This window comes from Haemaphysalis longicornis, unplaced genomic scaffold (assembly GCF_048455015.1).
Source record: "Haemaphysalis longicornis isolate Haplotype H1 unplaced genomic scaffold, Haemaphysalis longicornis Haplotype H1 scaffold_5, whole genome shotgun sequence".
NCBI classification, from domain to species: domain Eukaryota; kingdom Metazoa; phylum Arthropoda; class Arachnida; order Ixodida; family Ixodidae; genus Haemaphysalis; species Haemaphysalis longicornis.
In genome coordinates, this window is record NW_027526385.1 from 151,986,222 (window position 1) to 152,007,553 (window position 21,332).

General features: G+C 49.4%; 1 protein-coding gene across 1 annotated transcript in view; it reads left to right on the forward strand.

Moving 5' to 3' along the window:
* The window catches only part of LOC144138753 (uncharacterized), a 57,641-nt gene that overhangs the window by 25,403 nt on the left and 10,906 nt on the right, over positions 1 to 21,332 (forward strand). The window contains exons 12-15 of the mRNA XM_077671165.1: positions 497 to 2,025; positions 13,673 to 13,994; positions 18,411 to 18,738; positions 19,617 to 19,749. Of these exons, the coding sequence (XP_077527291.1) occupies positions 497 to 2,025; positions 13,673 to 13,994; positions 18,411 to 18,738; positions 19,617 to 19,749 (2,312 nt within the window). The remainder of the gene's footprint in view (positions 1 to 496; positions 2,026 to 13,672; positions 13,995 to 18,410; positions 18,739 to 19,616; positions 19,750 to 21,332) is intronic.

Consider the following 21,332-nt stretch of genomic DNA (forward strand, 5'->3'; position numbering starts at 1 on the left):
ACCATTAAGGGCAATAGGTAGCCTGTTATTAGGGCACTAATGTTCAAGGGAAGATAGTTTGCAAATTATAAAAGTGTGTCTGCATCAGAATGGTGTGAATAGATAGTTGTACGGTCAGCATATAGAATGAATTTTGTGTGTGAGGCAGTGGTAAGTAGTTAATGTATGGTAAAAATAAGAGAGGACCTAAAACTGAGCCTTGGGGGATGCCAATGGTGACATCTATGTGCAGTCACTTGTAAGGCATATGTCAGGCTTGGAAGCCTATATTCACGCAAAAATATGCAAGATTTCATCTGAATGCATATGTGTAGTTGTTTGGCAAAATGGGTGCAGAAAAGAATGGTAAATGACCAAGCTGTGATGCCATGTGACCTGCTGTCAGACATAGCCCCAGTGAACAGAAAAGGAGGCAAAGGCTGCCTGTGCAGTGCTCAGTCATCGAAAGTGGGAAAATCAAATAGCAACCCGCTTTCTTGGATTCCCTCCCATACAGGTACCAGGTGGCCAGTTGGTGTTGGAGCGAGGTGGTCGGTGATCGGCCATCGATGCACGAGCTCCGTGAGCTGTTGGAACACCTCCAACGCGAGAACAGTGACGCGCATGACTTCGAATCCCGTTGGGCCGCACTCCGGCCCGCACGGGTCCAGGAGCACAACCTTGCTCCCAACCACCCGGCCGCGCTGTCTTTGTCTCGGCTCGGCTTCGAAAGCGACTTCGTGGCCGCCAGCCTGCAGAACCTGCACGGGAGCGCGGAAGACCTCCGCACCGAGCAGACTGGCGAGGAGGAGGAAGAGCTGACTTCGTTCCACATCTCAGAGGCAATTCGTGACCTGGACGCCATCTTGGCAGCCGAGTCAGGGTCGACGGCCTCTGTCGACCTCCCCAGCGAGTCAACCCAACGCCAGGACAGCCTGGGGTCGGTCGACTCGCGAGAGCTCAACTCGCTGGGGTTTAAGAAGAGCGCGTCGGTGGAAGACCTGCTCCGCGAGGGGCCGGAGAAGGTGGCGGAGATGTTCCGCATCACGGTCATCGACGACGTCGACGCCAGCGGCAGCGAGCCGCGCAGCCTCGGTGCGGACTCGGACATCTGGAGGAGGCTCGACGACGTCTCCGGCAACGGTGCAGTGAACGGTGGTGGTGGTGGTGTCGCGCCGAGTGCGGTGGGTGAGCGGATCTGGGGCGGTGCAGTGGAACGGCCGGTCGAAAGCGACAGCAACGGTCAGAGGAGTGCGGCAGCGGTTCGCGAGGACGTAAGTAGCCACGGGCGGTTTGGTGGTGGTTGCACTTCGGCACATGGCTGTTCCCTGCCCCCGCCAGCCGCTAACTCCGTCGACCGCGGCACGCTGAGCACTAACCCCCAGGAAGCTGCTTCTCCTCCTCTCTCCCGCGACACCGCCCGCCCGGGGGCTGACGCGCGCCTTGTCTTGACTTGCAGCAACAGCAGCCTGAGCGGCGACGACTCTGAGACGCCGACGCCGGCGGCTCCGCAGCCGACACAAGCCGGCAGCAACAGCAGCCGGGACAGCGGCTCGTATGTGACGGCGCTGGAGTCTGAGGAATCGAGCTGCGGCGTGATGCAGCGACTGTTGGAGCGCGGCTCCGAGTCGGAGGACACGCTGTTTCTGACAGCCATGCCAGACGGTGACGACACGTCGGACTGCTCCGAGGCGACGCTGGCAGACGACGATGACGACGACTTTGCGAGCCCTAGTGCGCAGTGTGTGCGGACGTCGACGCCAGTGAACGATTGTCCGAGCCCGGGTGTGTCTCCCATCCCCAAGTGCGCGTCGTGGAATGTGGGGGATGAGGAGTCGGCCTTGTCGGACTTGACGACGGAGCAGGACGGCGGAGGGAAAGGGGACGACTCGTTTGAGGACTCGCTCGCGATTACGGAGAACTCGTTTGTGGACGAGATGCGTAAGATTGCCAACGAGGCGGTGGAGCGGCACCACCAGCAGGGGGCGACACAGAACGGCTATGCGAGGATGGCCAACGGGCACCTGTGCAATGGACCGGCAGAGGGTGAGTGAGGTCTGGTGAGCCCAGAAGGGCCAACATATTGCTTGTGTGTGCTTTGGGGAGAAACCTGCTGGGATTGTGGCCGTGCATTATGCACACATTAGTCTGCAAGCGTGTGGAAAATGGATTATCCGCTGTAATAAAAATTAAGTGGTGTTAGGTTAAGGCTAAGGCTGAATGGTGGCTGCATTTTCGGCCAGCTGAGAAACAACAGATATACAGTTAAACCTCGATATAACGAAGTCGTACTTGCGGGCGGAAATTTCGTTAAATCGCGAATTTCGTAAAATCGAGGTTTCGATTTTACAGTTCATTTAACCAGTTATTAAGGTTTCAAAGCCTTGCCCATCGTCCAGAGACAACTGCTATGTAGTTACCTCTCCACTTAAAGCGAAATTTCTACTAAAACTGGCCGCGAAAATTGTGTGAATTGAGAGTTTCAACACGTAGGCTGCATTTTCGGCCAGCTAAGAAACAACAGATATACAGTTAAACCTCGATATAACGAAGTCGTACTTGCGGGCGGAAATTTCGTTAAATCGAGAATTTTGTAAAATCGAGGTTTCGATTTTACAGTTCATTTAACCAGTTATTGAGGTTTCAAAGCCTTGCCCATCGTCCAGAGACAACTGCTATGTAGTTACCTCTCCACTTAAAGCGAAATTTTACTAAAACTGGCCGCGAAAATTGTGTGAATTGAGAGTTTCAACACTTAGGCTATGTAATTCGGATTGCCGACGGTAGTTCATTCTTCGTCGTAAAACCGGTGCTTTTTTCGCAACGCCTCATTAAAGGGGCCCTGAAAGGCATTTTGAGCACACTAAATGAACTAGCGCAATCGCTAGATTGGGTCGCCAACGTCACCTGTGCCAAGTATTACTCTTTTACGCGCAGCGGAAAGCTCACACTTTTGTTGCAAAGTTTGTCGCTTTTTTCTCACCCTTTCCTTCGTGTTTTTGGACGCCGACATCCTGCTATTGGGCGGCTTTTTCACGCACTTCCGGCAAAGAGATGAGTCGTCTGCTCAGCGTCGGCTCGCCGGCTGATCTGCCAGCGGAGTGCCGGAGTGCTTTGACATTTTACGACAAACGAAACAAGTGTAAACAAACGCTTAACCGTTTGTATTGAATGCAACACGGCCATAACACGACGTGGATTTTATCTTACGTGAGTACGTACCATAAAGAAAGTCCCGTGGCACTTCTTTGGTGCAATCGCAGAGAACGCCCTGAGCCGAATGCCCGGGTTTGACGCGTACATTTTATTCAACTTCAAAACAATCCAGAGATGCGTTTCGAACGAACGCAACGTCACAACATGCGTTGCAAGTCTGAACCGCGATTGACAGACGATGAGTTGCCTCCTCCTGCCAGTCGTAAATACGGCACTCACCTCACACCCGGTTTGCGGGGACGAGCAGCAAGTCACAACTCAGGCGCGCAAGCGAGAAGGCTTTTAGCCAGGCACACTACACATACCCCATGCGAGGTTGAGTGGTACGTCGTTCGAGAAAGATAATCCAGACCATGGGAAGCACTATCCACCCGCAGAAGTACAATGTCGCATTTCATCGCGAAACGAACGCGTCCACAACACACAGGAGGCGATGCACACACACACACACAGCTTCGGTCGCTGCATTGGCTTAGCTGCAAGCTTCGTTCGGACAATCAGCGATGCTACGACGATACAGAGCTGCGTGAGGACGACGTGCTAACCACTTCACGTATTTAAAAACACAGGGGCAAAGAACTAGGTTCATCGGAAGCAAAAAATCTTTCCTCCATTATAGTGCCTGAAATATACTGGCTAGTGTGCCGAGGGCGCGCTCCAGGCGGGCGCCGGGAGCGATGTACGCGGCCGTCTGCCGCTTGGGGCGCTGCCGTGCGGGAGTGTGCGCGTTCATCCGGCCCGAGCAGATCGCGCGGTTACCTCCGAGCTGCGTAGCAGACGGCAGCGGCAGAACTTTCCATTCCCGCTTGCGACGAAAGCGAGCGAAAGCGACGGGAATTCTGTCGCGCAACCAAAATTTGTCCCGACCATTCGACAAAAACGATCGTCGCGCGACAAAGCGACGGAATTCCTGCCGCTCTCACTCGCTTTCGTCGCAAGTGCGAACGGGCCTTTATGCGCAATCTCCGCCCCACATAAAACAAGCTCTTGCTTGTCGCCTGAGCATACGGTTGATATCTGACTACGTTACACTGTGCTTGCCAGTGTATTTAAACGATGTCACTAGGTCACTTTGTCACTTTGAAACGTCACTTTGATGTCACTTTGAAACGTACGCGCTCGGCGTGCAGCTTTGTAAACGCAAGCGGTTTCACATACGCACGCTATTTTGCTGCTAATAGAGTTTTAGTACAGCGTTTGTGGCCTTTGCATACGCTAAACGCTAAATTTTTGCGTCCCGCTACGTGACACCGCGATGGGAGTTTTAGTAGAGCGTCTCATCAGTTTTGCGTAGCAACACACTAATGCATACGGCGCCATCTGTCAAATGTTTTCCGAAATGTCTCGCCGGCTGATCTGCTAGCGGAGTGCCGGAGTGTTTGGACATTTTACGACTATCCAAACAAGTGCAAACAAACGCTTTCCCGTCAGTGTTGAATGCAACACATGGGTGCAGCTTGTCAGAACACGGGTTCTCGCTGATCGAGTGCAGCGTTGGTTTGCTCTTCGCCTTCACGTTCATCGCCGCTGATAAAGCGATCCGATCCGGCGCGTTTTGTGCACAGGTTCTGTGTCGGTTAAAAATGTCTTTTTTCACATGCCGCCGGTAGTAGGAATTACAACCACCGCAAAATAACACCCGGCACCAGCGGGGCCACATCTGAGACCGCGCTTTTTGGATAAACAGTGCGCGGTGCACCAAAGGGAACGAGCGCACGATTCTCCCCACGCGGCTGCGAGTTCGCCGCCGATACCAACTGCAGCCCTGCAGCTACGTAAACCGCGAAAGGGCAAGGCCAGGCCGCACACATGCGGCCAGGTCATTCGTTCGCTTTTCCAGCCTGTGTCCATGGTGTCTACAGAGATGAAAAAGCCGAAAGAGCTGGCCCGTAGCAGACGGCAGTCTGTGGGAGCGCAATAGCGGAAGTACGTCACCGCTGAGGAGCGGAGCATCATGGGAGGGGAGGCCAACAGCGAAGAAACAGTTGAAAGGAGGAGGAAATGCGGCGCGACGATTATGCGCGGTTTTTGATTTACGATTTCTCAGCTAATACTCATCGCTTTAACAAAATTCTTGCAGGAGGAGATTGCTAATACATTGCTTTATTTGGTTACATGTACATCCATGCATTGGCGGAAGGCATTTCAGGACCCCTTTAAATGTGATGGCAGACTAGGTTTCCACTTTTTATTTTTTTCATTTCAGTCAATACTAAACGCCGCTGTTAGTCAACTGAACCCGCGTCTATGCCCCGTGAACTTCACCCCGGCGAGGTGCTGGTTCAAGTTACGCCTCTTTTCGTTCGTTCAGTGGTAGGCTTAGGCGCGGCGGGCCAACAGCGGAAGGGTGCTATGAAACTTTCTAAAGACTTTTTTCATGTACAAAAACTCCGCAGTATGAGCGCGGGATGCAAGCACGACACTACAGATAGCCATGATTGTGAGTCAAGCGGAGTACACGCGGACGGACTGTGTGTAGCAGCGCTGACGTGCTCCTGCTAAAACGGAAAGCTTACATTAAGTATCCTCTAGCAAAATTCGATTAAGCAATTACTTTTATGCCCGCTGAGCCCTAAAGAAACCAATTTCTCCGCACCGCAACTGTCTAATGAACACGGGTGAAACGAAGACGACCACGTTCAAAGAGAGCAATTTATTGCCACCAGCACTTGATGTTTAAGCCGTAGTGAAGAAGTCCGTAAGCAATGCTTAGCGTTTCTTGACCTCGTATGCTGACAGCGCTAACAAGGCTTGCTCTTACACATTCGCGTGCGCCTGCGTGCCTCCGCAAAACGTCGATGGCATCCATCACTTCGGTGGCCGTCGGTCTACCGTTGGTTTCACCGACACTTCCTCAGGCCCTTGTTCGGAACACTTTTCTTTCCCTTGGAGTGCTCACGCTGCTTACAAGACTCGCCTAATGATGCACGAACAAAATATTAATGTGGTTATCAGCGAGCACAACCGAGAGCAGCAGCACCGTGAGGAAGGACGCGTAGAAAAAAAGCCTGAAGTAGGCTTCGGCAGCCTAAGCATAGAGGGCGCTGGCGTAGGCAACGACGGAGACGTCAAAATGGTGGCCGCACTATTCAACCGTCTATGACCACTAGCGGTTTGAGCAGCTTCTTTCATCGCTTTGAATTGTTGTCAACCGCAAATTTCACCGCTTTTCTTTCATTTTAGCCGTTTAAGAGTTAATGCGAGTACTGCATGTTTTCAATGTAGGCTCTGAGAGGCAAAATAAAACGTGCCTTGACCGGAATTTCGTTCTTCCTTTCTTGCCGTGACTTCGTTAAATCGGAAGTGCCGCACGAAATTACTTCGTAAAATCGAGATAAAAATACGTGCATTTAGCAAAATTTTGATAAGAAACTTGAAAAAATTCGTTATATCGCGAATTTCGTTAAATCGAGGTTCGTTATATCGAGGTTCAACTGTAGTAGGAGTGGCAACAATTTGCTATGCAGGCTCACATCGAGGGGAAGTCAAAGAAAAGGCATTAGTTGCAGTAATATAATTTTGTTTGTTGTGTTGGTTGGAGTTAGGTGAGAATCATTTTTAAGGGAGCATGTTGAAAATATACATCCTTCTTTTATTTGAAAGAACTAGCTTCCATTAACTTACTCACTCTATTGGAGCAACAAATGGCATTATTTTCAAAGAAAAAAAATCACAAAAATTGACATCGTTAGGAGTGCTGTCATTGTTCAGGTATCAAAACCAGAGCAATGAATGTGTGAACCCAATGCAGGCATTCAAATGGTGAAATTGAATGTAATGAGAGGCACCACTGCAATCAAACAATCCAGTGTATCAGAAGTTGGCAATTGAACAAACCTGTATATTGAATTGTGGTAAAGTGTGAGAAAGTGGCTGATTAGTCGCCACGCTTTCATCTTTTTAGCAGATTATCTAACTGAATTGTTTGAAGTTACCATTGAAATTTGTGTGATTGTTACTCTGAAGTGGCAGCCCTTCGAATAACCCAAACTTGTATTTTGTGTTCATGGTCCCTTTGAGCAGCTTGGAACAATGGAGTTTACGGCTGCTGTAACAAAGCCATCCAGTGTGTTTGTTGTATTGGAACTCTGCAAGTACAGAAAAAACAAGCTTGAGGCATTACTTCAGGAGTTTTCGTGTGTAGTTGTGCCCATGCTTTCAAAAACAACCTGCAAAGACTACGAATTCATCTATTTCCTCAATACTACTACAAGTAAAATCAGCAGGAAAGAAGCTGTGCGCATGGTGAAATGTGATGCAGGCTATGTTTAGCTGTGTGCAATGCTATTTATGTGGTCTAGCGGTTACAGAGGAAATGTGAGCTAGAAGAGTGTAGTCTAGGTCGATCACAGGGTGGTGTTGGTAGGGCAGTAGTTGGTAATTGAGACTGCAGGGCGGGGGACTACCAGGAGACATGCAGTCCATGGTTCCGCGCTTCTTCTTGTCCGGGCATCTGGTACAGCTGTTGCATGTGTGCACATTGCTGCCGCAGTTTGCGTGAGCAAAGGTGGATGTAGAAATCCAGGCATCACCCAGGGTGTGTGGCTGTAGTGGTGGCCTGAACTCATAGATGGAGATAGCTGTGTGTGCCAGGGGTTCCTGCTATGTGGACAGGAGCATTGGTGTCCTCAGGGGCACTGACTGGTGGGGCTGTGGGGAGGTGCTGTTGTCCCAAACAACGTTCTTAAAGGAGTACTAGCACAAAATTTTTGCGTCAAAATTTTTTTTTTTTTTTCTGCAATGATTGCCTACAAGCCCACTAGTCATAGAATGGCATATTGAATGGCTGGTCGCAGCATAAATAATTATTTACAGCCCCGTTTGTCCCTGTCAGTTTTGGTTTTGAATAAACGAGCATTGAGGCGGCTGCCATGACTGGAGGGCGCTCGGGACATCACCGTTCTCGTCACACCACTGCCAGCGTTTGCGAAAGGCGCCCAGACTGCCCATGGTGTCTCCGCCATCTCCACTTGCCGGGCAGCTTAACGTCAGTCCCAAAATCGTGACGTGTACGCACGGCAGAACAGCACGTGCCAACCACAGCCAGCGCGCTGACCACGTCATGGGAGCCCTCACGTCGGCAGTTTGGGGCAAGGAGGAGTAGATGGCATCATACTGGTGCCGATTGCGAAAGGGTATATGTTCCGAGCTTCCTTGGGTGTGTAAAAATTGAAATCAATTTAAAATATGTTGTACCGAACAGTTACTGTTATGGGGAGATATCTCCATATACAAAGGAAGCTTTGTACATAGTTATCCAAGCTTTGAAATTTCATGTCAGTACTCCTTTGAGGAACCCTGGAACACTTTCTTCGAAGTCTTAAATGCTTTCAAAATGTCGTCAAGAAACACACTCAGTGCTTATAACAAAGGGTCACAAAGTGCCTCAGCCGAAAATTGCTGCTCTGTGCCCATCAGATAATTTGGAAACCTGCTCAAAAGATTTTTCTTTCTTTCACGGTCTCGGCGTTCTTTGACCACTCGAATGACAGTCGAACCCCGCAATAACGAATCTTCTGGGAAAAGCCAAAAAATTCGCTTTTGCGAGAATTTTGTTGCCGTGAGAATGAAACAAACAAACAAGAAAATTACCCGCAAACCGAAAATTTACTTTCGAAAACCAGTTATATTATCTTGTGAGCCTTACCTTGCAGCAACTTCTCAGCTCAGCTCTCACACTACAAGAAGTGCTTCATTGCTAGTTGTCGTGTGCGCCTAAGCACGATGGGATTATGTCAAACGCATCCAAAACATCCCACGGGTTTGCCTTCTCTGAACGTTTTTCATTTCACCATGGTCCTCGGCACCAAGTACGTCCAAGCATGCAAGTGAAGTCCAGCTTCTTTTGACGAACTTTGCCAGACAGTGGCACCTCGCTGTTCCAATCTGCTCAGAAAACTAAGCACTGCCTTATTGAAGAACACACCACGTCCACAGCCATCACTGTTTTGTTTTGCACATGTGCGCCATTGAAGAGTGGCATCCTTTCTTTTCAAAATGGTAGGGCTAGCTGCAGGCGGTTCCACACTCGTCGGCCACACTCTTGGCCAATAATGGCTGCATTAAATCGTAGCGATAAAAACTTCCACTTTTGATTAAGAGCAAACGTGCTGACAGCCGCGCACACAACGAACGCACGCGAGCTGTTTAGTTGTGGCTGGCCAGTGCAGCCCAAGCCAAGAACGTGCTTGGGTGAGTCAGCATATGTCACCCCCTGGTGGTGTCGCTGCGAAGCTGCCTCTACGGCCTCCTATTTCATGATCTTTTACGTAGACAAATATGGCGGTGGCCATGCAAGCGCGTTGGGGCAGAAATTTACGCACTTTGAGTCCAAAAAAATGCATTTGAGCACTTTTTGGACACTTATCCTCAGATGGGTAGATATGCCGACCGGACTTGCAGCGGATTTTGTTAACGTGGGATCGCTTTCCAAAAACATTTAATTGCTGCGAGATATGAAATGCGTGGGCTTCTATGGATGTTCGCCGGGGATCCGAAAATATTTCGTTGCCGTGGGAATTTCGTACTCGCGGGATTTCATTATCACGGGGTTTAACTGTACGATTCCACAAAAGCAAAGCAGAAACGAAAGGCACATCTGCTACAACAAGCAAATCACACAGTGCCACTTCGAGCTGGCAAGAACTCCTGGCACTAAGGGAAAAGGACAAGATGGGAAGATGCCTGTGAAAAGCTGATGAGCGTCTTAATAGAGTAACAGACATTTGGGCTACCATGTCACCATGAAAGCCGTGCATTGAAGACAGGAGTGGCAGCATCTATACGAGCCGAGGCACAGTAGCTGCTGACGGCGTCATCCGACAGCGCCGAAGGCTCTTGACAGCTGTCAGGGCTGTGTGTGGCAGTGCTGAAGCTGTGGGTGACGCTAGATGGTGCATTGCAGATGCCATCCCCACGAATGCCGGCAGTGGCAGGTGTCCCTATCAGTGAAAAAAAAAGCGGCACACCACATCAGTTCATCACACACTGCTGTCACACACTGCTGCACTGGTCAGTGCAAAATCAGGTTGTTGGAGCTGCAAAGGAGCAGGGCACCACAAATAGCGATGTGACACCCTTGGTGTGCGGTTGTACTATTGATGGGCATGGAAAAATCCACAGAGCTCTCTTAAGGGGAGATTAAAGGGCTAAGGATTGCTTGCCAAATATCCAGTATTATCTGGAACTGGCAAATTAAAAAGACGATAAGACAGCCATGCAGGTTGGGTAAAGAGCAGTCTCTCTCTCTTTTTTTTTTTTTTTTTTTTTTCCCCGCTCCGCATGGAATTGCACTTGCATCAGGACCACATGATAGATGGAGATGACAGTACTGTTATAGTACTGTGGGTTATACGAGTGATTCTCTGCTGCATTGCTGTAGTACAGTCTTTTTTCAAAGTTTTCTAGCCCATGTGAAAGGTTTCTGTACCGCGAATAAGTCAAACCGTAGGCTTGACGTTTAGCTGTTACCAAAATATTTTATGGCAGTAAGAAAGAAAGGTGTTCTGTCTACCTTTCCGGTATAAAACTTTTCAGCCTCACTCGAGATGTAAGCTTGTACTTTAAAATTTTTCCGGCCTGGGTACTTTCACCATGGCCTAGGAAATTTTGACAAAGGCTGTCCAGGTTGTGGACTAGAATGTTCAGGCGGGTTCACCAAGAGACTGATATTGTTGACCAACTTGGGATAGTCAATTCAGATGAGAGTAAAATTTCCTCACCACCCTTGCAGTTAGTCATGCAGTGAAACCCTCATTGCAGTCACATGGCTGACCCAAAATGTCAGTAATGTGCAAGCACTTTACGCAAACCCGTAGCAGCTGCAACCGGCTGTGACACCCGGGTCCTCACTCCACTGTCACTTCCTGAGCATCAGTGGCAGTGGTTGCTTATTTTCAAAGTTTAGAATGTCATTTTGCGAAGGGAGGTGGTCCTGCCTATTCGGTCATTGTGTTTTAGTCAAACTGTCTGTAATGCAACTTTCGCAGTCACGTTTGTCTGCAGGTGGCCTTTATAGAACACTGTTCATTTATAGGACACTGTTCATATATGCTGTTCATTTTAACTGATAGATGACATATTAAGTAGTGCCTTTGGTTTTTGGGTGACAGCAAATACCATATTTCCACGCGTATAACCTCCACCCCTGCGTATAATCCGCACCCCCACTTTCAGCCCGCTGGAAAAGAAAAAAGAAATCCCGCGTATTGCCCGCAAATTTGATACAGGAAAGGCTGCACAAAAGCTACTGCTCAAGCAACACATCACACCACTTTCAGCCCGCTGGAAAAGAAAAAAGAAATCCCGCGTATTGCCCGCAAATTTGATACAGGAAAGGCTGCACAAAAGCTACTGCTCAAGCAACACATCACATACTACGCGGACAGGAAAGGCGTATATTTAGCAAATAGAATACACTGACTGCAAGGTGAAAGTCGCAATTCACTCGGTGTCAGTGCTCTCGCTAGAGCTATCACTTGAGCCGCAGTCCTCACTGTTGTACACCAGGTCATCGTAACGGCACAACGCGCATTGCCGTGAAGCGGCACTAAAGGAAAAACCCTGCGTATTATCAACACCCCTACTTTTCCACTGAAATATTTGCATTTTTTGGTGCGGGCTATATGCGCAAAAATCCATAGTACTTTCCTTGTTTCGGAAATGAAGTTACTATTTCTCTCTTGTTTCTTTCTGATTTTGTCCATCACTTAAATGAGCTCATCACAAATTGCACTATGACAACTCAAAGGTAGCATTGAACGGGCCAGTGGTTGTACTGTTACCAAGAAGAACAAACTAGAAAATACATCAACTGGCCAGCAGAAAATCTGAAGCCAGGTGGAATTTCACTGTGGCACAGGCGGAGGCATTTAATATTTTATATTCTTTTTAATCTGCCTCACATTATCCATGTTGGTTGCACTAATTATCTGCTGGGCTTTTGCGGCTGTCCACAGCTTCGACTTGTACACTAGGCAGAGTGTATGACCAAAGTTGAAACTGAAGTGATAGAGAAATTGCATTCCTACAAGGCTCATTAGGCTGGTTGCACTGAATATCGCATGTGCTAAAAACTTTGCACATACATGGTAGGATGTATATTTCTTCAAATGTGTGATGCGAGTATGTTGTCTTTTCTTTGGTTGTCTTTTCTTTGACTCGTGTCTTTGTGTTTTTCCCTGGGTTTTCGAAAATGTCACATGCCTAGCTAATTTAACCGACATCCTTATTTGTCTGACAGCGTAAGAACATTGTTCAATAATGTTTGTTGAAAACCATGAGTTGCATGACGAAGGCTACAGTGTATGGAGGGAGTTCATAGACTGTATTTGGGAGCTTTTAAACAATTTTCACATCAATGAACGATTTATAAAGCAGCAGGCAAGCAGTGTAAAAATTATATATATTTACAACAAAACAAAGGTGTAAAATTAGTACATAGGGAATAAACATTAAATCATATGGAAGAGAAATGTTGCCAAGCTGCTGCCTTGTGACACACCCGGAAAGGTTTAAGTGACTTTTTGACACACAGATCATTGTTTCTGAGATGCAGTTCCCCGATCTTTTGGCCAAGTTGTCAATTCTAGACCAAGCTTAGCTTTTAAGTGCTTGTTGATGTTTTATCGTGGTTAGATAGTGCAATAAAATGATGGTACCGTTTCTCTTGGTTGTAGTGCTGCAGTACTGACCTGTGGTACTGTAAGTTTGGCATTACTGTATTCTTTAAAGACGATAGTGTTTTGGTGGCCTACCCATATGTGAGATTTTGGTCTGTCGGTCACCAGATTGAGCTGCCTGGCCTATAAACAGGTGAAAGGTTGCTTGAACAGAAAGCGCACATAACCAGGACCATTCGAAACTACTAAAACTCGTGGCATGCCATTGTTGAGCACAAATAAGCATTACACACATTTGGGGAAAAGCATAAGCACTAACTGAGTAACAGCGTTCTTTTAATTAAGCGCACAAATCGAATTGTTGTTTACGATCACAGACTAATGCATTAAATACAGTTCTGTACAGAGGCAAGATAAGACAAACACTAAAGCAAGAGGGGTTGGTTTGAGCTGCTCCCAGCACAACAGAAACAAGGGGTCGCAACAGATGGCAGGCGAGGATTGTGAACCAGTGGAGATTGAATTGAGCCAACCTCCCTTTCATTCATCATATGAGGAGCGAGAGGGGGGATGGTTAAAGGAGTGCAAGGAAACAGGGACATGGCAGGGGGAGACTGGTGTTTTCCGACGGCATTTGCAGCAAAGCAAGCAGATGCGCACCCAATTTTTTATTTTATGAGGGTACAATTTTGCAGATTGTTATTCTTTACGGGTCTGTTTTAGTCCAGTTTGTTGTGGCCATTGCATGCTTCTTAGCGTTTTGGTGGCTGTCAGCTGGCCAGCTCAGGCTGTAAAATTTCCGCCACTCTAACATGCACAAAATTAATAGTCACGACCTTTCCTCCCCCTGGCTACAGTGGACGACAGCGATGACGAGGGAATGGTGGAGTACGACCTGAATGGCGAGGACATGTCGGGGGCGCTGGAGCGTGGTGCGGGGGTGGTGGCCGCCCAGGAGGTGGTTCCCCCCCGGGCGGCCTGGCCCCCTCTGGAGGATGGGGAGGAGGAGGAGATCCTGACGGTGAACACAGTCACCCACGAGATCACTGTGCGGCCGGCCACCTCCATCGTCTTCGACGGCCATGAGGTTCTGGCCGGAGAGGAGGAGGAGGAGGAGGAGGAAGGGGAGGAGGCTGGGAGCCAAGAGGGGATGCTGGAGAGGCAGCAGCAGCACATCAGGTAAGGGTCGTGTGGTGGATCGCACGATTTGAGCTCTTAGAAATGATACCGGTAAAATCAGAGACAGAACCGATTCACCCGTAGTGCATTGTACAAGGGACCTTTTCTTACTAGCGTAGCCCTCTAGCGGTGGCCGTCTGAGCCACACTTGGGGAATCATGGGAGAACACCCCCCCTTTTTTTTCCCACCTGCCTGGTGCAGTTGAGAAAGCCGTCCCAAGCACCACGCAGGGTTCCAGTGGCACAGAATTTCTGGATAGCAGCCGTAGCGCCTACCTGTCGGCCATTTTCGAATGTCTTGGGCGCAGTGGGGTGGTAAAGGTCTGCCAGCCATCACCGCTCGGGAGTTGGAGTGGCATTATTATGACCACACGCAAGCTGGATCGTCATGCGAACGGCATATGCGGGCGGCGGGGATAGAACTTTCTCAAAAATCTCAAGCCATAGCCGCCGCTCCATCGGTTCACCCAATCAACCGCGGCACAAAAGTGGGACATCCCGCAGCAGGTGTTCCTTCGGAAACTCTACGCACGTGTGTTGCCTCTGGACAGCGACACAGCGATAAAAAGAGCAGACGATAAACTATGCGAACAAAGATACGGTGAAGAAGGTTAAAGTGATAATGCTGAAGGAAATAATGATTAAAATAGAGAAAAAAAGACGAACGTAGCAGAGCTCAGAAAGCGGAGCAGCACTTAGCTAGCTCGACCTTCGCAACTGGCTAATCCAATATGGTGTCGTTTTGTGTACATTTTGCCCTCCAATAATGGCGGATCAATAGCTGGGAGCGAGAGTAGCGCATGCGCAGAGCGCTACTGGAAAAAGGTCTGTTGTTGTCAACTTCACACACTTTTTCTATGCCTTGTAAACCTCCTGCTAGAATCCCTATTGGGGGTTGCAGTATTTGTAAATAAATAAATAAATAAAAGCAGCCCCCACGGTTTGTATCTATCCTTCTAGCGAAAATCGGGGCCCAGATTCTAATTCTAAAATCTATTTATGCATGAGATATGGTAAAGAGTGGTACTATGAATAGCCAGCACTTTAGCTGTCATCTTGAGCCGGAAAATAGGAAAAGAGCATGCGGAAAGAACGTTCCATAGCACGAGGCACTCCATAGCATTAGGCATTCCATGCTGGGAGCCTTAAGTCTGCGGTTAAAAGATATGGCTATGCGAGTACATCACAGATGAAAGGAGCGGGAGAAGCAGCAGTGAAATTCACCACCGGCAGGAACAAGCAGGGCTGGAAGGCCTACGAAACAGATTAAAGCCATTAAAAAGCAAAGCAAAGCATGTTAAGCAGCAAAATTAGAAAACACTTCAAGAATGCAAGGCGGAAGCAGGCGTCTCAGGCGTCCAACTGGACACTCACACTTTTGCATTCACAACCCACAATAAATTCTTAGGAATCTGTGTACTTGTGGTTTAGTGAATGTGTGCAACGCAGCGAAACTGAAACAGCTTTGCTGGGCAATTTGCTGCCGTATGATTGGCTTGGCTTTTGAATTTTCAAAGAGGGGGCTTGCAAGCAGCAGTCCCCACAGCAGCAACGCAGTACTCTGCCCACTTTTCCTCATGCCGTATTGATGTTGCTTCAGCTTCTTTCTGTTCATTACAATGGCTCAAAAATTAAGATGTGCTGGGTTTGTGGCGCACAGTTTGATACTCATATACACCAGAGGGAAATCTGGCGCCAGGGTGTAAGGGAGGCCCGTTCCACTTGTCCTTGGCATGGCTCGTGGGCAGGCTGTTATTCTAATTTAGTGGGTGCACTAAAATAGAATAACGTTGTAAAAGACTATTTGAAGTTGTTTCATCAAAGATTAGTTGGACAGGGATTTTCTAAAAGCTTCATGCAAGGCGAACAAGAAAGAAAAAGTTTAACCTTTTTCATTCATTTTGGCTTCAGGAGCAAAAGGAAGTCATGTAGCTGGCAAAGCCAAGTAGGAGAGGAATGTTGCTAGCTGCTGTGGTGGTGTCCACGATAGTATATGATTGCAGGAACAGATTTACCTCTAGTATGTCATCATCATCATCATAAGCCTACCTACGCCCGTATTGGCAGGGCAAAGACCTCTCCCATAGATCTCCAATTACCCCGGTCCTGTGCTAACTGTGACCAATTTATCCCCGCAAACTTCTTGATCTCATCTGCCCATCTAACTTTCTGCCAGCCCCTGCAACGCTTGCCTTCCCTAGGGATCCACTCTGTTACCCTTAAAGGGGCCCTAAATAGGTTTCTGAAGGTCACCATTTTAATCGCGCAATCGCTAGAGTACCCCTTCACGACAATGTATACCAAATATTACGCCTCTGCGTAAAGCAGGGGCCGCACAAACACGCAACAAAGGTGCCTTCTTTCTTCCTTGCTCACCTACCGCTTCCTTGCCGCCTCACTGCACTGCTCTGACGTGCGACAAAGCGCTTGTGACGCACCCGTGTGACGCACGAAGCTCTCAACAGTACGGCTACGCTATTGGTGGGCCCCGTTAAAGGCCAACTGCACTCAAATTTCACCTCGGCCAAATTTGTTTTTAATGCGTAGTAAGTACCCCCAAATAAGCTGAGACACAAGTGGTAGCCCCGTGAAACGCCTCGTTAATCAGTCAGAAGCGTTTAAAAAGGCTCCGCCGCAGACCACTCTGCACCTGCCGGCGGATCGCGTAAACAGCCATGACGCGCCTGTGACGTTCCAGCCGACGGTGGCTTTTTCCTCTGGCCAGCCACGCAGCGGGAGAACCGGTCGAGCTCTGCTGCCCCGTGCGCGCGTAGAGCTTGCGCGCAGACATTCTCCCGAACTGGTGACCGTCCGGCCGCTTGCTGGACGGCTGCAACGTCACTGCAATGGCCGCGCTCTCCTCGGTTTCGGTTTCAAAATCGCCGATTTTTGCTGGCCGCTAGCGGCGTCCACGTGCGTATTTCAGCTGTTGTATTTTGCATGTTGCTTTCTTTTTAAGCAGACTATACGGAAATAGGGTTTTCAAGAAGTCGAAATTTTGAGTGCAGTTGGCCTTTAAATGCTGTAGCCAATCAGCGTACCCGGCTCTGGGAGAAAACGCGGTCGCGCCTCCCTGTTCTGTGGTCGCGCGGCGCTCCTGCACCGGCGGCACGGCGTATGCACCGGCGGCACGGCACGGACGAATGTAGATCGTCGCCATCGGTTACACGAGCTTAGCCGAGTTTGTAGATATAGCGCGTCGTTTACAAGGTATGAATAACGCTGAAAAACACGGAGCATCTCTGCGGGCACAAACGCCCGCTACACGCGCGACCGCGGCAAGCATCTGCCTGCACGGTCGACAAGCAGCCCACTGTGCGGTGTATGCACAATAGCCATACACCACGGCAGCTAAAACTTGTCACCGCGCACCAGAGCGGGACTATTGCTGAAAATCAGTTTGCAAATACGTGAAAGGGGGTGATAGTGCAGTGAAAGATTGCGCGGGGGATAGTCGTCGTCGCGGCCTCGCAAAGCAGTGTCTGGATAACTGCGGCGATGCTAAGCCTTTTCCCCGACCTCGGTGGGACGAGATCACTGCGACAGCGCCGCATGCCGAAATGCTACCGAGCCGCTATAGTCGTCGGTGGCAATCTTCCAATTATTATCGTAAACGAGCATGTTGAGTTCTGAATGCTCGTTTCCGCTCATTTCCACCGTCGCGAGCACGGCCGGCGCAAGGAGCCGTTCGATGCGGGCCGGCCACCGACCGACCCCGCTGAGCGGTAGGGAATGTAGTAGGCGGAGCTTGGCCGTCGTCTGCTACAAGAAGCGTGACGTACCGCCGAGCGGAGCCAATGGCTGCGCGCTTCTCGACGCAACCCTGTTTCTCTTGGTGTCACCTACCAGGTCTTGCGCCTGGTCGGTGGCGTCTCCGCTTCCACAGTGCTTTGGAGGCGCGGTGAAAGAGGCAATGCGCCAGGCCTTGTTGTGGGCCCTTTTTAATGGACGATAACTCGGCTAATACTGAACGCTTTTAAACCATTTTTGCGGCAGGACGTTCTTTGTATAGTACTCCAACGATAACGCACGTAAGATCTCAACCTTTGGAACCCTGTTTAGGGCCCCTTTAATGACCAACGGTTATCTTGCCTTCGCATTACATGCCCTGAACACGTCTGTTTGTTCCCTGACCCACTCCGCTCTCTCCTTGTCCCTTAATGTTACACCTATCATCTTCCGTTCCATCGCTCGCTGAGCCGTCTTCAATTTAAGTTGAACCCTCTTAGTGAGCCTCCAAGTTTCTGCCTCGTAGGTGAGTGCCGATAGTATTGGTAAGTATTGGTATGAAACTGTGGTTTGTGGTCCCAGCTGGCTTGCATTGCCTGCTTCCTCCCTCACTGGCCGTTGGCAAACACAGTGTATTTGGTTCCCTTGTTCGGAGAGTCTGACCCTGGCGCATGGCCACCGTTGCAGCTGCCGGCAGCGGGAAAACGTCGAGGACGGTGCGGAGGACACGGACGACACGAGTAGCACGGGCACCTCGTGCACCTCAACCTCGGGCTCCTTCGAGTGCCTCGCCCGCGAGGAGGCGGACGGGGCCTCGGCGGACGATGCGGCAGGGGAGGGCAAGGCCGCGGGGGGAGGAGGGGAAGAGGAGAGCGCGCCTGCCGCGCGCCCTCGCAGCCTGGACGGAAGCCCGGGGAACCTGAGGCGCGCCCGCACCTGGGACCGCGGTGCCACCCCAACCAAGTCGGCACTCAAGAAGTCGGCTGGCAACCGACGGCAGTCCGGTTCCGGCAAGGTACATCGACGCTTTGTTGTGTGGAGTTTGTAGTGTTCTTGTTTCATTTTGTCCCGACTGTACACGGCGAAAGTGACATGGTACTTCAGGTTAACCTTGTGCCCAGGAATGTGGACACTGTTGGTTAATGCATTTCAGTGTGTTAGTTAAGAGCACAACGTAATGGTGTGCCCAGGACACTGTTGTTTAATAAATTTCAGTTTAAGAGCACAACATAATGGCATGGTTCGAGCGCCTCTCGTGAAAGGCAGTGGTGCACTAATTGCCTGCAATTACGAAACTCGGGCAGCTTCTTTTCAAGCCTCGCAACTTCCCTTCAGAACAGAATGGTATTCTGGGACGCGTACGTAAAAGAAATCCTTCACCACAAAACAACTGCAGTGGACTACTGTGAAAAGGAACTTGGTTAGGACGAACACGAGGGTTAAGATGAACTACATTTTTGCTCTCTTGTAACGTCCACAATGCAAAAAACGTCTGCTTAAGAGAAATTTCTGATAATACAAACAAATTTTTACGGTCGATTTGAGTTCGTCTTAACGGGACCCTACTTTATTTAAACGTCTATGCCTTGGTTGTGCCAGGTGAAAGCACAAGTATGCCACTATCTTGAAGATCGTGGTGGTAATTGTTGAGCTGCCGTAGAACTGGCATCTGGATTTCACAACCAGTTCTAGTGCGCAGCATTTTTAGCTTTAATCTTGCACCCCAAAACACGTGCACATTAGATAGGGACAACTGCAGTGTCCCCTTCTTGGGAGACCAACCGAACAGGCAGTGGTTTCTGCGACAGCCTGTATTGGCTCCGTTGCAGTAATGCCTTGCTTCTACCCACGCATGCAGTTACTTCACTGTTGCCTCTCCCTCCCTGGCCGCAGGGCTCGACGTCCCTGCGCAAGACGGTGTCCTTCCACGACGTGATCTCCTCGGTGCACCACTACGAGGCTGCTGATGAGGCACCCCCGTCACCACCTCCCTCCGCACCCGCCCTCGACTATACGGGCTTCAGGGGTGAGCTGGGGGAGGCCTCGAGAAGGGAGCTTGTGGGCGTTGACCGTGGCACTAATCTTTCCTCCGTTCGTCTTGTGACAAGCTTGTGGGGAACTGTGGTACATACCATGGTACATACCATGGTACATAGCTCTGTGGTACATACCGTTTGCACAATTTAAACGTGCATGTTTTTTCACTAAAAGGAGCCTTCAAATTTGGGTTCTCATTGAAATGGGCCCGGAAGCGAAACCAGCTCCAAATAACGGCAAGGAGCATTGCAAGGGACATCGGCTCTTTCTGAAATCTAATCCAAATCTTTACACAACATTGCGTGAGTCAATTTTTGTGTACTGGGCACATTTTACCCAGCTGGTGGACATGTTGTTGCTGCTACTATTAGCGTCTCGTTTCAGTCGTTTTGACTTCGAAGGGGTACCACTCTATGAAATGCCCTTCAAGCACGAGGTTGGATTACTTGCGGAGGGCAAGGGGAACTGAGCGCATCACACACACTGGGCGTCCTAGAGCTGTGTGCAACTGGCGTAAACAAAAGAACATCACGTTTTTGTTCAGTGCTTCAAGGAAAGGATTCACCAGACCCAAGCACGGAGGTTTTTGAGTACTTAGACTCCATGGTGGGATTCGTAGAGGCCACAAATGAATTAACGGCCTATCCAGTGACATTCCAAAGGGGAAGACACTTAAAGATAGTAAATGCTTATTATGGTTCATGCTCCAGTTTTAAGGCCAGCAGAAGCTGGATAGGCAAGTTTATGAGGCACAAGGCATTTTCACTGGCACAGTTGCGAGTGCCAAAAAAAATGTCTTTTGCCAGGTATGTGGTATCGTGTCTTTAGCATCTGCGTGGTAAAGTTAGCACCTATTATTTTTCAAGCGCTGAGCACTTTAGGGGCCTGGCTCGGCGTCGTAGTTTGTCAAGGTTGCGGTATCTAGCCACTGTAGTAATGTGTAACAGGTAACGCGGCGTCAGGCACCCTAACAGAGACTTTGAAAAAAATCATTGCTTTCCCTGGTTGCGATTGAACCTGCGTCCTTCTCCTCACAGAGCTGATGTCAATCCCATTGTGCCACAAAGGCATATGTTACTCATTACTCATACACAAAGTGTTAGGGGTGGTCTATGCTCTGTGCTGTTGCCGCGGGGGCTGCCATTGGTAGGCCGCAAATAAGTACACACTTATATAAAGTAGGAAGAAATCATTAATTGATGCATTTAATTGGTCCAAATTTGTGACAACAAAATGCAGTGCCTCTTTATGGGCCTTTTCAGCGGCTTGACTACTTTTGGGATCAGCACCAGACTGATACTGAAACTAGTCAAGAGAGGGTGCCACCGTCCGTCTGGTGAATCACTGCTCCGCATTTGGCAGCTTTCACGTTGAGTGGAACTGCTTTAAGTTTTTGATTGATTGATTTTGATTGATTGTAGGGTTTAACGCACCGACGCAACGCAGGCGATGAGGCGCGCCGTAGTGGAGGGCTGCGGATTAATTTTGACCACCTGGGGATCTTTAACGTGCGCTGAAATCTTGTACACACGGGCGTTTTTGCTTTTCGCCTCCATCAGAAAAGCGGCCGCC